Source organism: Vespula vulgaris, chromosome 24 (assembly GCF_905475345.1).
Source record: "Vespula vulgaris chromosome 24, iyVesVulg1.1, whole genome shotgun sequence".
Lineage (NCBI taxonomy): Eukaryota > Metazoa > Arthropoda > Insecta > Hymenoptera > Vespidae > Vespula > Vespula vulgaris.
Window position 1 is genome coordinate 993,671 of NC_066609.1, and position 13,830 is coordinate 1,007,500.

Consider the following 13,830-nt stretch of genomic DNA (forward strand, 5'->3'; position numbering starts at 1 on the left):
TTTAATCCACTTTTTCCATTTGCATACACACATATACATATATATTGAACTATATTTCGTTTCACTTTTTTTTTTTTTTTTTTTTTTTAGATACAAACAATTAAAACTTCTTTCTGATTTTTAAACGTATCAAATAATGAAATATTTCTAACTCTACTATTGCTGGTCTCCATAATTATATTAATTATTAATTGATATATCTAACTGTATATTATACTATTTTTAAATTTACTTTTCTACATAGGTAATATTGATAAATTAATACAGTAGAATACAACAACAAAATATTATTCTGCTGGAACATGCAGAGAAAGAGACGAGAGATGGAAAACGAATGATAATTAATATTCGTAGCCGGGTATGTTAGCTAATTAATGCAATCTTCAAACGAGCAGCGCAAAGCCCTAGGTAGAGTGAGAAACGTTATCGACTTGATGCTGCTGCTGGGGTTTGCTGGTTGCCAAATTTAATCTCTTCTAATCGTTTGATGTAATTACAACGAAGATTACCAATAATTGCATCTAATCGTTTTATCCTTCTCTTCGACATCACTTCTTTCCTTTCCCCTTTTCTCGCCATTTTTTTTCTCCTCTTTTTTTACCCCCACTCTTCACTACCCATCCCCACCTCACCACCACTACTCCTCTTTCCCTCTAAGCGCATAGAGTTTCGTGCCAGGAATCTTACTGTCGTGGAGATGACTTTTATTAACGAGATTATTTATCTTCGTTCCTTTTATCGATCCTACTACTCTCAGTTTACTCCTCAATCTAAATCTTTGAATCTTTGATTTCAAAAGCGAAATACAAAGGATCTTCTCTCGTTTGTTTATAATAAAAGATTTGATTAAAAAGTAAAAGAGAAAAAGAAAAAGGAAATATACATCACAATTTTCGACGAATCATCGTTACTTACTGGACATCTAAGAATTCAACCAAATTATCATATCTACATGAAATTTTCACGTTTTTTTACTCTTAAATCAAAAAGCTTATCTTCCAGATGAGATTCGGTTTATTTTAACTGTTTTTGTCGATTTTATATAATTTTCCTTCTTTCTTTTTTAAATGTTCCTCAGGTAAAGTAAGTAAATTAAAATTGAAGTATTTTTTTATCATTACAAATTCTTGTTAAAGAAGAATAAATAGTTCAGAAAGAAATAGAGAAAAAGAGAGAGAAAAGAGACTTGGATATACATATAAAGTGGTTAGCAAAACTGAACACATTTTATAAATAGTACTAGTAATAGTAATAATAATAGTAATAATAATAGTAGTATAGTAGCAATTTATTAAGTAGCCCTAAGAAATTTTACATATACCTGATTTTTATCATTTAATGATACCATTTAATTATCTCTATTACATTATCATAATCTTGAAATATATTAATAGATTTTCAAAAACATATAGTGTACTCAGTCTTGCTCATCACTTTATATATTATGTGTATGTATGTATGAGAGAGAGAGAAAGATGATTTTTATTCGTATAAGAAAGATCAATCATTCCAACAATGTTCTAACGATGTATATGTGTGTATATGTAAATATATATTTATATATATATATATTAAATATATACGTATGTACAAGATGTGTAAATTGTCACTTTAGGATGCAATGTTCGTAGTTTCTCATGCCATTTCCGTCAGGACATAAACTACTACTACTCTCTATCCTCCAACATCTTACTCTTCCTCTCTTGAACTAAACTCTCTCGCAAATTTTCCTTCTAAGAACTAATATTCTCTCTCTTTCTCTTTCTTTCTCTTTACGTATGTGTATATATAATATATATGCATATATATATATATATAACTATGCATATGCATATGCTTATATACATATATACATATACACTTCTAATTTATTTCTTTCAAACAACAAGATATGTATGCATACATACAAAATATTCACAAATTATACATATACATATGTATATGTAAACATAATAATTTTCGAGTATAACATGTATATACACATAACCTATATATATATATTTTATACTTTATAAGATGTAAATTTATAATAATCCGAGAATCGACATTACAATACTTAATTCTTTCTCTGAAAATAACAAGTAACATAATCCATTCTCAATTAATTTCTGTCGTTAATTATTGTTGGAAATATCGCGTTACGATATGGGATGTCCGACAAACGAATACCCACGATTATCTTTCCGAGTATTAAAATGAAAAAGAGAAAAAAAAACGATACGTATACGCAACGTATATTAAAAAAAATTCGATTTTTTCACGCTATAAAACAACGAAATCAAACTTTTAAACAATGCATAACCTATGATTGGAAAGTTACATAACGTTACAGATAATTAACCTAACCTACTTTCTCCATTCGTTAGACGTTGTTTCTTAATAATTTAAAATATAAAAGAATTAAAAAACAAAAGAAACAAAAAGATAATCGTAACGTTTGAGATTCTAACCTTTTTATCTTTTCATTTTTTATCTATAGTTAAGAAAATAATAAAAAAAAAATAATTAAAAAAATAATTATTTAATTTGAAATACTCGAAGAGTATTCAGCGAGTATATAAAAACATCGTGCATAAATAGATACATATATACATATGTACCTTTCTAAAAAGAGACAGAGAAAGAGAAATAGATAGAGATAGATATAGAGAGCTATGTAGATATAAGAATCTTGAGCAAGTAATCTTGGTGCTCGTAGTTATCCTGGAAAAGTTAGTAGATCCTCTCCTTGGAATACGAAATTAGCCCTTGGCTTGCTCATTAGGGCGGACTTGGATGGTGCTGGCAATTACGAAGGACTTCCATGCGGATCTCGACCACCCAAGGCTCCCATTTACCCATCTCTCTACCTTCCAACCATCACAATCTCTTCTCTAACACTAGAGAAGTAGCATCTTCCGGTCCATCTGTCTGTCTCTATCTCTCTATCTCTTTTTCATATAAATATATATACCAATATATACAGATATATTACATATAAGCATACGTAAGTACATACACTATATATATATATATATATGATTCGCTTGAAGCTCTCCTATCACGTATTTTCTCGAATAACGTGACACTGTGAGAGGTCGATATGATGATATGAATGTAACAAGCATAATGATGTTTCCTACGAATACTATAGCTCCTGATTTCAAATAAAAGTTAGATATGGAGAGCGAGAGAGAGAGAGAGAGAGAGAGAGAGAGAGAGAGAGAGAGAGAGAGAGAGAGAGAGAGAGAGAGAAATAAAAAGAGAGATATATACACGATCTATCTATTATTTATATATGGATATATAAAATAATTTGAAGAAATATATTTACATGTACATACATACATACATACATGTATATATATAAAGATGTGTAGAGAATGAGAGAGAGAGAGAAATGAACGAAATTCTTTCTCTCTTTTTCTTTTTGCCTTGTACGTGAGAAGTTAACCTCAAAAAATTTTTTTATATTCTAATAAGATCATCTTGAAGAATTTTCTTGAAGAATTCTTCGATAATCATGACTCAAGGATGAAAATGGAAATGCGATGAAACGGGATAATTGGTTGAATCAGATAGCGACTTAGTTCGTCGAACAATTGCTGAATCTTTTTCTTTTCTTTTTTTTTTCTTCTTCGAAGATTTTTATGCAACAAAGGAAAACTCTCGATTCTATTTTAAATTATTTTAGGTTAAGAAAAAAGAATCTGGGATAAGATCGATCGATCCAAACGATTGAAATTATTTTGATTTTGATTTTAGATTAGTTCGTCGATGATTTTGTGATCTATTTTCTTTTTTGGTGTTTCTCGTTTTTTCTAAATCTATATTTTTTTCTATTTATCTATCTATCTATCTATTTTTATTTTTCTACTCCTTTCTAATATTTCTCGAATCAATTTCATTTTATTAGCAAGCTTTCATATTTATATACGTATATATAAAACCACATGAAATATCCAGTGTCTCTCTTATTTCTTTTTTTTTTTTTTTTTTCAAGAGATAAAATAAGAAAATGCGATGGCATCAAACGGATATACCTTTTCACACGATGACATTTCTCGTCCTTCACCCTGTTTTTACGAATAAAATTTACCCACATTTACTCAGCCACACCCACACACAGACAACCTGATCATATTTCACAATATTTTTCTAACAAACCTTCCCAATAAAATTCAATTTCTTCGAAATGTGTTTCTTGAATTCGGAAGTCAAAATTTACGAAAGTCAAAATTGGAGGATCAAAGAGAACTCTTCAACACATACATACACACATAGATATATCTATATTGAAGAAACATTTCTCCTTCTTTATCTAACTTTATTTTATTATTTCTTCATTTTGTTTCTTTTTCCTTCTTCATTGCCTTTTCGAAAAATCGTTTATTTATTCGACGCAAGGGAGACACGTCGTGGATGAACGTCAAAAGTAAAACAGCAAGAACATTTTCTCCCATATTACGAAATTTTTTATCGTCAACTCGTCGCCGTGGTGAAATAAAAACTAAGAATCGTAGGAATTGGGATAGGAGCGTGTGTGGTGGGGATGGAGTGAGGAGAGAGTAGGGAGGTGGGTGGAGGGAGGAGAGGAAGATAGAGGGGAGATAGAGGGGAGGGAGCGTGGTTGGTATATATCGTTAAAGTCGACGTCGCGAAATATGTTTTATGCATGCCGCGAAAAACGAAGAAGTTTACGTACTCTACTCGTTCGTTGAGTACCTAACGATCCTTTCTTCTTTTTTCTTTTTCTTTTTCATTTTTCTTTTCATTTTTCTTTTCATTTTTTTCTTTCTTTCTTTCTTTCTTTTTTTCTTTCTTCCTTCCTTTCTTTCTCCTTATCCTCGTTATATATAGCCCAATAGTCCCGTATACACCCACTTACTTTTGATACTCATGGGGATACTCATTTTTCTCGAGTAAATTCTTTCTCTACTCATTTATCTTTCTCCTTACACATTTTTTTCTTGCACGTTCCTTTTTCTCCTCTTGTTTCCACGACGAAAGGAAAAGAAAGAAAAAAGAGGAAAGAAAGATATATAATGTATAAAACGTTGATATAAAAAAATATTCGACGATCGAGAAGCGATAAGAGTTCTTCAGTTTCTTCGCTCTTAGGACTTTTTTTTACTCAAAGATAAGATTTTTGTTGGTTCGTGTGATCGTTCTTATTTTTTTTTTACATTACAAATATCAATTTTCTTTCTTTCTTTTTTTTTTTTTTAATTAGAGCGATAGCTGGCAAGAAAGTTTTGTTTTCTTTTTTTTTTTTTTTAGGTACGACGAAGATTGAAACGCAGATAGAAAATATTTCTGTAAAATAAAATAAAATGAAAATAGAAAAAGAAAGAGAAAAGAGAGAGAGAGAGAGAGAGAGAGAGAGAAAAATAGACTGCTTTCACGAGAAAATAACAAGCACCAGCACACTGACACAAGCAGAGCACCAATGAAAATATCGTGGGGGAAAATGATATAGAGGAAGAAATAAAACTGTACGCTGTGATAATAATCGAGTCGTTTAGCTTGCCATTTCGTGGCCAATTTTCGCAATTCTGTCTGTCCGTCTCTTTCTCTTTCTCTCTCTCTTTTTCTCTCTGTCTGTCCGTCCATCTTTTCTTTTTTCCGGTGTACTATTTTCCCCATCTCTTCTACATCCCCGAAGCGCTATTCTGTAGCCCAAAGCTTCTACTAAAGCGATACGCAAACAAACGCGATTTCACGAGAACGATGGTAGGAATAAGACGAGCGTTTTAAGCGCACTTTTTCCACCAAGACGAGCAGTTTCCTTTCTTGCTACGATTTACAAACCCATTCGCATTTTACGCGATAGAGAAATAAAGAAAAGTAGAAAGAGAAAGAGAGAGAGAGAGAGAGAGAGAGGGGAACAGACAGGAAGAAAATGAGCCAGACAATGAGAAAGAGAGAGAGAGAGAGAGAGATGTCTAGAAAGAAAGAAAAAATGAGAAAGAGATGTCTAGAAAGAAAGAGAGAAAGAGACAAACATGTCTAGAAAGAAATAGAGAAAGTGAGAAACATGTTTGGAAGGAAAGAGAGAAAGAGAGAGATGTCTAGAAAGAAAAAGAAAGGAAGAGAGAGAGAGAGAGAGAGAGAGAGAGAGAGAGAGATAAAGAAAGAAAAAAAATGTTAAGATGATAGGTTAGAGAGATGTTGAAATGATAGGTTAGAGACATGTTGACATGATTGGTTAGAGAGATGTTGCGATGATAGGTTAGAGAGATGTTGAGTCGATTGGTTAGAGAGATGTTGAGATGATAGCTTAGAGAGATGTTGAAATAGACGAAAAGAGAAATAAAAAAAAAATGTTAGAAAAAATGAGTTAGAAAAAGAAGAATATATAAAACGGACAGACGTGGTTAATGAAAGATGATGGAACTAACTGTTTCGAAACGCCACAAGAGAGAAAAAAAAGGAGAAAAGAAGAAGGCGAGTCAGTCAATTGAATGGACGAACGCAGACGCTTAGGAAAAAAAAAAAAGAAAGACTGAGATTAAGACGGGGTTGAAAAGTAGATGAGGAGAATGGTGGCACAGGAGAAGGTATGAAGAAGCTGGTGCCATCATCATTTTGGATGGTGAAATCTTTATCTCCTTCTTGAAAACGAGATTTCAGAATGCGATGGCGATGACGGCCAGAGAAAGAAAAGGAGATAGAAATGAGAGGGGGTGTGGTGGTTGGGGTTGGGGCTGAGGTAACCGGCTACTGCTGAGGATTGCGTTCTTCTTCTTCTTCATCTCTTTTTTTCTTCTTTTTCTTTTTTCTTTCTCTCTCTCTTTTTTTTCCTTTTTTTTTTTTGAGGGAAAGAAAGGAAGCACTTTCGTTCGTGACAATAAATAATGCATCAAATTATTTTAAAACGACCGCCGCTGGGCACTTCCCAAACTCTCTCTTTCTCTCTCTCTCTCTTTCTTTTTCTATATATATATATATATCTCTTTCTCTCTCTCTCTATCTGCTCTATCTCCTTCTAGCTTTCTCTCTCTCTCTCTCTCTCTCTCTCTCTCTTTCTTTCTCTTTTTACATCTCTCCGGAGGAACAATAGGGACGCGCAGATTTAATTCGATATGATTATTCGGGGTAAAACGACGGGAAAAATGAGAAGAGAGCAGTAACTGTATAATGCGGAAAAAACTACGAGGAATTTCGATTAATTAATTCATTCGTTCGTTCGTTCGTTCGTTCGTTCGTTCGTTGATTCGTTCGTTCACATTTATCCTGAGATGAGAAATTTTTTTCTTATTGTTAAACACACGATTTGATTAATGATATCGATCCATGTTTCTCCGTTGATTTTTCTTTCTTTCTTTCTTTTCTTTTTTTCCATTTTTTTTCTCTCTCGACGATTATCACTTCATTAACGATCTTTATTACTCTCGTCTATTTCTTATCTATTATCAATTCTATGTAATCCGGATTGTTTTTTTTTTGCTTTTTTTCTTTTATATCTTCTTTCCTCTCACTTCTTGTTTTTTCTTTTCTTTTCTTCGTAGTATACGTAGGCATTAGATAAAGAAAATGTGGCTTCCTATATACTTGTACGCGAACAATTAATTTCTCTTATAAATGTCGTACTTTCGAAAATAATTATTATCCTTTTATAATTACATATAAATATATATATATATAAAAGCAAAGAGTAACTACAATATTCGAATATAAAAACTTGCGAAAAATAGGAGAGAGCAAAAAAAATACATATATACATATACATAAATATACAATTACATGAAGAGGATGGGAATGCGACGAAGAGAGAAGAACAATTAAAAAAAAAAAAAAGAAAAGAAGAAATAATCTTCTCTAATATACTCATAAAGCGACAGATAATCCCGGAGCGTCGGTCCAGTTTTATCCAATTATTTCGTTATACTCGAATAATTGGCTGCAGGTTAACAGATTAAGAGGGAGAAAGAGAGAGAAAAAAACAAAATAAAAAGAGAGAAGAGAAGAGAAGAAAAGAAAAGAAAAGAAAAGAAAAGAAAAAAATAGCAAAAAAAGAAGAGGATATATAAGAGAAGAAGAAAGATAAAGATTCAACGAAATAATTATTTCAATGGGAATTCGAACGCTTTCCGTGAGCTAAGTAAGTGGATTGAAAATGGCGATGGAGTTGGAGTGGGGGTAGAGAGGTTAGGGATGAGGAATGAGGGGTAAGGGTTGGAAATAGGGGATAGAGGATGAGGATAGAAGGTAAAGAGAAAAGAGAAAGGATTCTAAGCGAGTTGTGGTAAAGGATAAAGGGAAACAAGCGGTCTTCCTCTTCCCAGTGTTCTCCACCAATAAAAGACCGAAACGAAATCCTTCGAGGAAGAAAGAGATAGAGATAGAAAGAGAGAGATAGAGATAAAGGGCATTTGCTATTATTCTCTCTCTCTCTCTCTCTCTCTCTCTCTCTCTCTCTCTCTCTGTGTCTTCCTCTCTCTTTCTTTCTTTCTCTCTAATCCTCCACCTCCACCCCCAATTTTCCTTCTCTTTCTCCCCTTTTGTTCTTATCCATGGTGCTTAGCAGAACGGAAAAAGAGAAACAAGGACGAATTCCACTGTGCTTTATACTATCCCTTCGTCCTTAAAGTTGAAAGCTTATTTCCTCTGAGATGTATCATCCAAGGTACGTTATACAGGAATTCCTTCAAGTTTGAAGATTATAGTATTCGCATTCTCTTGATGTCATTTATTCCGTTTATAACGATAAATCTTTGTTTAGTATATCTCAATTAATTTCTCTTTTACGGTGCTGCGTTCGTAATTTATTTGGAAAAGATTGAAAAAAAAAAAAAGAAAAAAGATGAAGAAGGAGAGAAAGGGAGAAAAAAAAATGTAGAATGATTAATTTTATGAGAGAGATATATATAATAATAGTAAAAAAAAAAAAAAAAAGAAGGTAAGATTTTAATGGAATTAAGTTTACAAGAATTCCTTACGAGTTTAAGATTATTTTCTTTATCTTATTTATTCTCTTTGTAATAATAAATCTTTGTTAAATATTTCTCGACTAATTTCTCTTTTACAGTGGCAGTACCTCTGTGATTTATTCGGAAAAAAAAAGAAAAAAGAAAAAAAAAAGAAATAAAAAGTGACATATTTCTGAGAACAAAAAATACATATATATATACAAAAAAAAAAAAGGAGAAGGAAAGAAAAATTTTAACAAAGCAAAATTCGCGAAGTATATTCCCAGTAAAAGAGTGATGGACAGACCTTCGCGAGGAAGTGACTTTTTTAATCAAGAACATTTTTGCTTTCTCCATTTCTTTCTCCAACCCCTCCCCCTCTCATCTCGCATTCCCTAAACAACTACGGAAAAAGATGTAGAGGATGATGGGTAAAGGAAAAATTTTGTATACCGAGTTAAGGGTAAGTTTCAAGGAAGAGGAAAAGAAACGCTTCAACTATTTTCTTCGGTGAGAGCGCATCAACGTTAGAAGGGATGAACCGGTGATGTATCGGTGCTTACTTGTGTGGTGGTTGCCGAAGAAGGATACAAGAAAAAAGAAAAAGAAAAAAAAAAGAGAGAAAAAAATGAAGAAGAAAGAAAAAAGAAAAAAGAAAGAGAAGGATGGATTTCGAAGACGACGGAGGAGACGGTTGAAAGTTTCATTTTCTTTTTTTCTTCCCTTTCTTTACTTTTTTCTTTTTAAACCAACGAAACGGGAAGTAGGTAAGGAAGGGTGGAAGGGACTAAGGGAGGGAGGAAGGAAGGAAGGAATGTTCGATTGGTCAAAGGAAAGGAGTTCTCAAGGAACGGGACACAAAGTTTTAATCATTTCCGATTGATTCTTGTTCCACTAGAATTACTAGAACTACTAGTACTACTTCTACTATTACTATTACTACTATTACTACTATTACTACTACTGTTACTACTATTAGTAGTAGTTAAAAATTTCAACCCGCTTTGCCTTCGTTTCTCAAGTTTACTTCGAGGTCGTGGCATATCGACCGTTTGCGACCGGCTGAACTATCTTCCAAACATTCCACGAATTGTACAAGTTATTAAAGGGAATCCACTCGGCGAATCTAAACACGTTAAACGCTTCTAAGAGCATTACCTTAGTTCAAATACCCTTCACATTGAAGAAACACGAATGAATGTGCTCGGTGTTTATTCTCCGATTTTATTTTATTCGATTATCTCTCTGTACTCGTACGATTACTTTTCTTTCTCTTTTCATTTTATTTCATTAAACAAGAAAGGAATTGTATCGAATCGTTGTAACCTTTTAATCAAACAAAAAGTTGAAACAATTTTTGACGATAGTACGTTGCACAGATAGTAATTGTTTTTTAACAACAACGATTCAATTTTTCTCCGCGAGACGGCAGCACCGGAATAAAATACAAAAAAAAAATTGTTAAATAGAAAGTAACGTTCGAATTTCTCTAATCTAAATATTTCAGTGAAATCTATTAAGGATTATTTGCTTTTACTATAGTACATTGTTCGTTAATGTTATCCAATTACAATACAACGAGTAATTTTCTTTAAATACGAAGAACTTGATTCAAATAACAAGAATACTTCACCGATTCCTTTAACACTTTTCGTTTACTTATTTGTTAATACTATTACAAACGTAACAGCGATTAAATATTATCCAATCTCAATATATTAATATTAATTCTTTTTCCCAAACAAAATATAAGATTGTTTGAACTGATGAAGCCTGTTCTCTATAAAAAAAAAAAAAAAAAAAAAAAAAAAATGCATTGATCATCTTTTCCTTTGTTTTAGACAAGAAAAAAAAAAGTTGTACTAAATCGTAAAATGTTTACTGTTTACGATCGAAATATCAACAAGAGAGAAAGACAGAGAGAGAGAGAGAGAGAGAGAGAGAGAGAGAGAAGAGAGACATCAAGAGGGTAAAAAAGAGAGGGAGAAAATGGAAGAAAAACAAAGAGAAAAAGAGAAATAGAATGAAAAAGAGAAGTGTTCGACTTTCACGAAACAAAATATTCGAAAACGTAGAAACACATCATCAACAGAGGACACAGAAAGAAAGAAAGAGAGAGAGACAGACAGACAGACAGACAGACAGACAGAGAGAGAGAGAGAGAGAGAGAGAGAGAGAGAGAGAGAAAGAGAGACAGAAAGAGAAAAAGAGAAAAAGAGAAAAAGAGAGTAGTCGATAGACTCTCGTTCGAGTTCCATTCAAGTACGTCCCTTTCATGGGAAAACAAATGTGACCATCGACCTTTCAGTACGACCGCGAAACCAGTAGCGAGTTAACGTGCACCGGTACTACACACCGGTCGTGTTCGTAATGCAAACACGAAACACACGGTTGATGGTATAGGAAAAGGAAGATGGAAAGAGAGAAATAGAGAAAGAGAGAGAGAAAGAGAGAGAGAGAGAGAGAGAGAGAGAGAGAGAGAGAGAGAGAGAGAGAGTCGGAATGCATTTGCGATCCCTCCGGAAAACCGACAAAGCTGGCATAGTAAATCACTCCTGGTCTGTCTGCCCTCTTTCTCCCTTACCAACCCCACCCTCTCCCCTCTCCACCCTCCACCCCTTTCTCTATCTCTGCACGGCCGACCCATATCCCATAGGGAACAAAAAACATCCTCCTGGTCATTCTTTATATTTTATTCACGTCCCATTTCATCTTCGTCCGATTCTATACTTCTAAATCGTATGCGAGAGAGCGAGAGAGAGAGAGAGAGAGAGAGAGAGAGAGAGAGAGAGAGAGAGAGAGATCAACAAAATTTTATTATAATGATCGAAACGAGAACATTTTTCTTTGGATGTATATATATATATATATATACACACGCACACGCACGTATGTGAATATATTTGAATAGAATTTGTATCGTGATTTTTATTAATGGTTATTTCATATTTTTACTTGCTTTCTCTTTTGTTCTTTTTCTTTTTCTTTTTCTTTTTCTTTTGGAAATCATAAAAAATATTACAGCTGTTCATTCATCGATATTATAATATATATTGTCATACAACATAGGTTTTATTATAAAATTTTTGAATTCTAATATCTTTTTTTTTTAGAATGTTTGTATGTTTTAGAGGAATGGATTGTGGTATATATATCATGGTGAAAGAAATCGTGTATTAGGGGAAACAGAGCTTGTTGTTGTTGTTGTTGTTGTTGTTGTTGTTGTAGAAGAGAATTTCAATAATTAGGAATAATTATCGAGAGAAAATTAATAGCCGTAAATAGAGGAGGAAGGGATAATGATATGGGATCGTTTGGTATATTAACATTTGACACACAAGCGTAGAATTTCAACGTACAGGCTCGTCCAAAAGTTACTATCTGTGATTTGTTAACAAAATTATTAAATTTTATTTTTCCTTCTTTTCGAGAATTTTTTAATCGATTAATTATTCTTCTTCTTCCGATCAGATTTGCAAAAAAGCTTCTTACAACTCTCTTAGCTTCGCAGTTCAAAATAAAAAAAAAAATAAAATAAGATAAGATAAAACAAATAAGTGAGAATGAGAGAAAAGAAGAGAAGACGAAAATGAAACGAACAGAAAAAAAAGAAAAAAAAAGAATTAATTGCCTTGAAAAATGTCTCGAAAATGTACCATTAATATATATATATGTATATATATATATAAAAATGAAATCATCGAAGAAACTTTTGGTACATCCTGTACTTAAAACTACATTATGGTGTTCGTGTCCGATCGGTGTTCGAAAACGACATTTCTACTACTTGTAAGAGCTACTCCCTCTTGTCCGATTATACGACGGACTTTACTACTTGGCTACTCACACGTTTTACCTACTCTACTGGCGCCAATTCAAACTGCCATACTACTACTACCTATTACTACACTAGTACTATCTACCACCATTACTATTATTTTTTATAGATCACACGTACACATACGCGTGTGTCTGTACGTGTGAATCGTTTAAGAGTATCGTTTTCGAGAATTCAACACTCTTTCTTTTTAACTATCTATTTATCACCATCTCTTTTTATCTTTTATAAAGAGCTTACTTTTCTTTTGATCGGTATCGTTTCGCAGATAACAACTCTTCGAAATTTATCTATCCTTTGTGGGTATAATCCCGAGAGCGTGAAAGTTTTACGTGGTTTAAGAAAGCTGTTCCTATATAACGATGGCAATAAAATCTTTTTCCTCTTCCTTTTCTTTTTCTTTGAAAAAGATAGACCTTCAACGTAATATAACACGATTTGTTGTAATAAAAATGAAATATATCGGAAGCTTCGTTAGATTTGGTTCTAAATATAGTTCAGTTTTTTTTTTCACTCTTATCATCCCCCGTCAATTTTTTTTTTTTTTTTTTTTTTTTTTTTATGGAATATATAACTTTGGTTTTGAACTCTTGTACTTATTTTTATATATTATTGTTCTTTTAATATTATGTGATATTAAAAAGTGTTGTAACTTTTGTATTAAAATTTAAAGAATTGCAAGAAAAATATAGAGAAATCAAAATTATAATATTGAAACACGATATTAAAAAAAATATATTAAATAACAATATAACGTATACGTATAATTTATATATATGTATATAATACTTTTTATATATTACAAATATTTGATAGTACAAATATCTTTTATTATCAAAATTTATATTAAAAGATTTATATTAAAAAAAAATATAGATATATATATATATACATGTATTAGAAATCAAATAACTTACCATACATCTGTTGAATCCCATGCCTATCGTCCTCGGGTAGCTCATAATTAGGACTCAATCCTTGATACCAAGGATACATTAGAGCTCCTTGAACAGAACTATGTGCCAAACCAAGAGAATGACCAAACTCGTGTGCAGCCACAGCGAACAGGCTAGTCCCTAGAAAATATTAAACGTAAAATGA

General features: G+C 32.3%; 1 protein-coding gene across 8 annotated transcripts in view; it reads right to left on the minus strand.

Moving 5' to 3' along the window:
• The window catches only part of LOC127072101 (matrix metalloproteinase-2), a 214,145-nt gene that overhangs the window by 4,901 nt on the left and 195,414 nt on the right, over positions 1–13,830 (minus strand). For all 8 annotated transcript variants that reach the window (XM_051012231.1, XM_051012232.1, XM_051012230.1 and 5 more), the window contains one exon: positions 13,647–13,805. In XM_051012231.1, the coding sequence (XP_050868188.1) occupies positions 13,647–13,805 (159 nt within the window). The remainder of the gene's footprint in view (positions 1–13,646; positions 13,806–13,830) is intronic.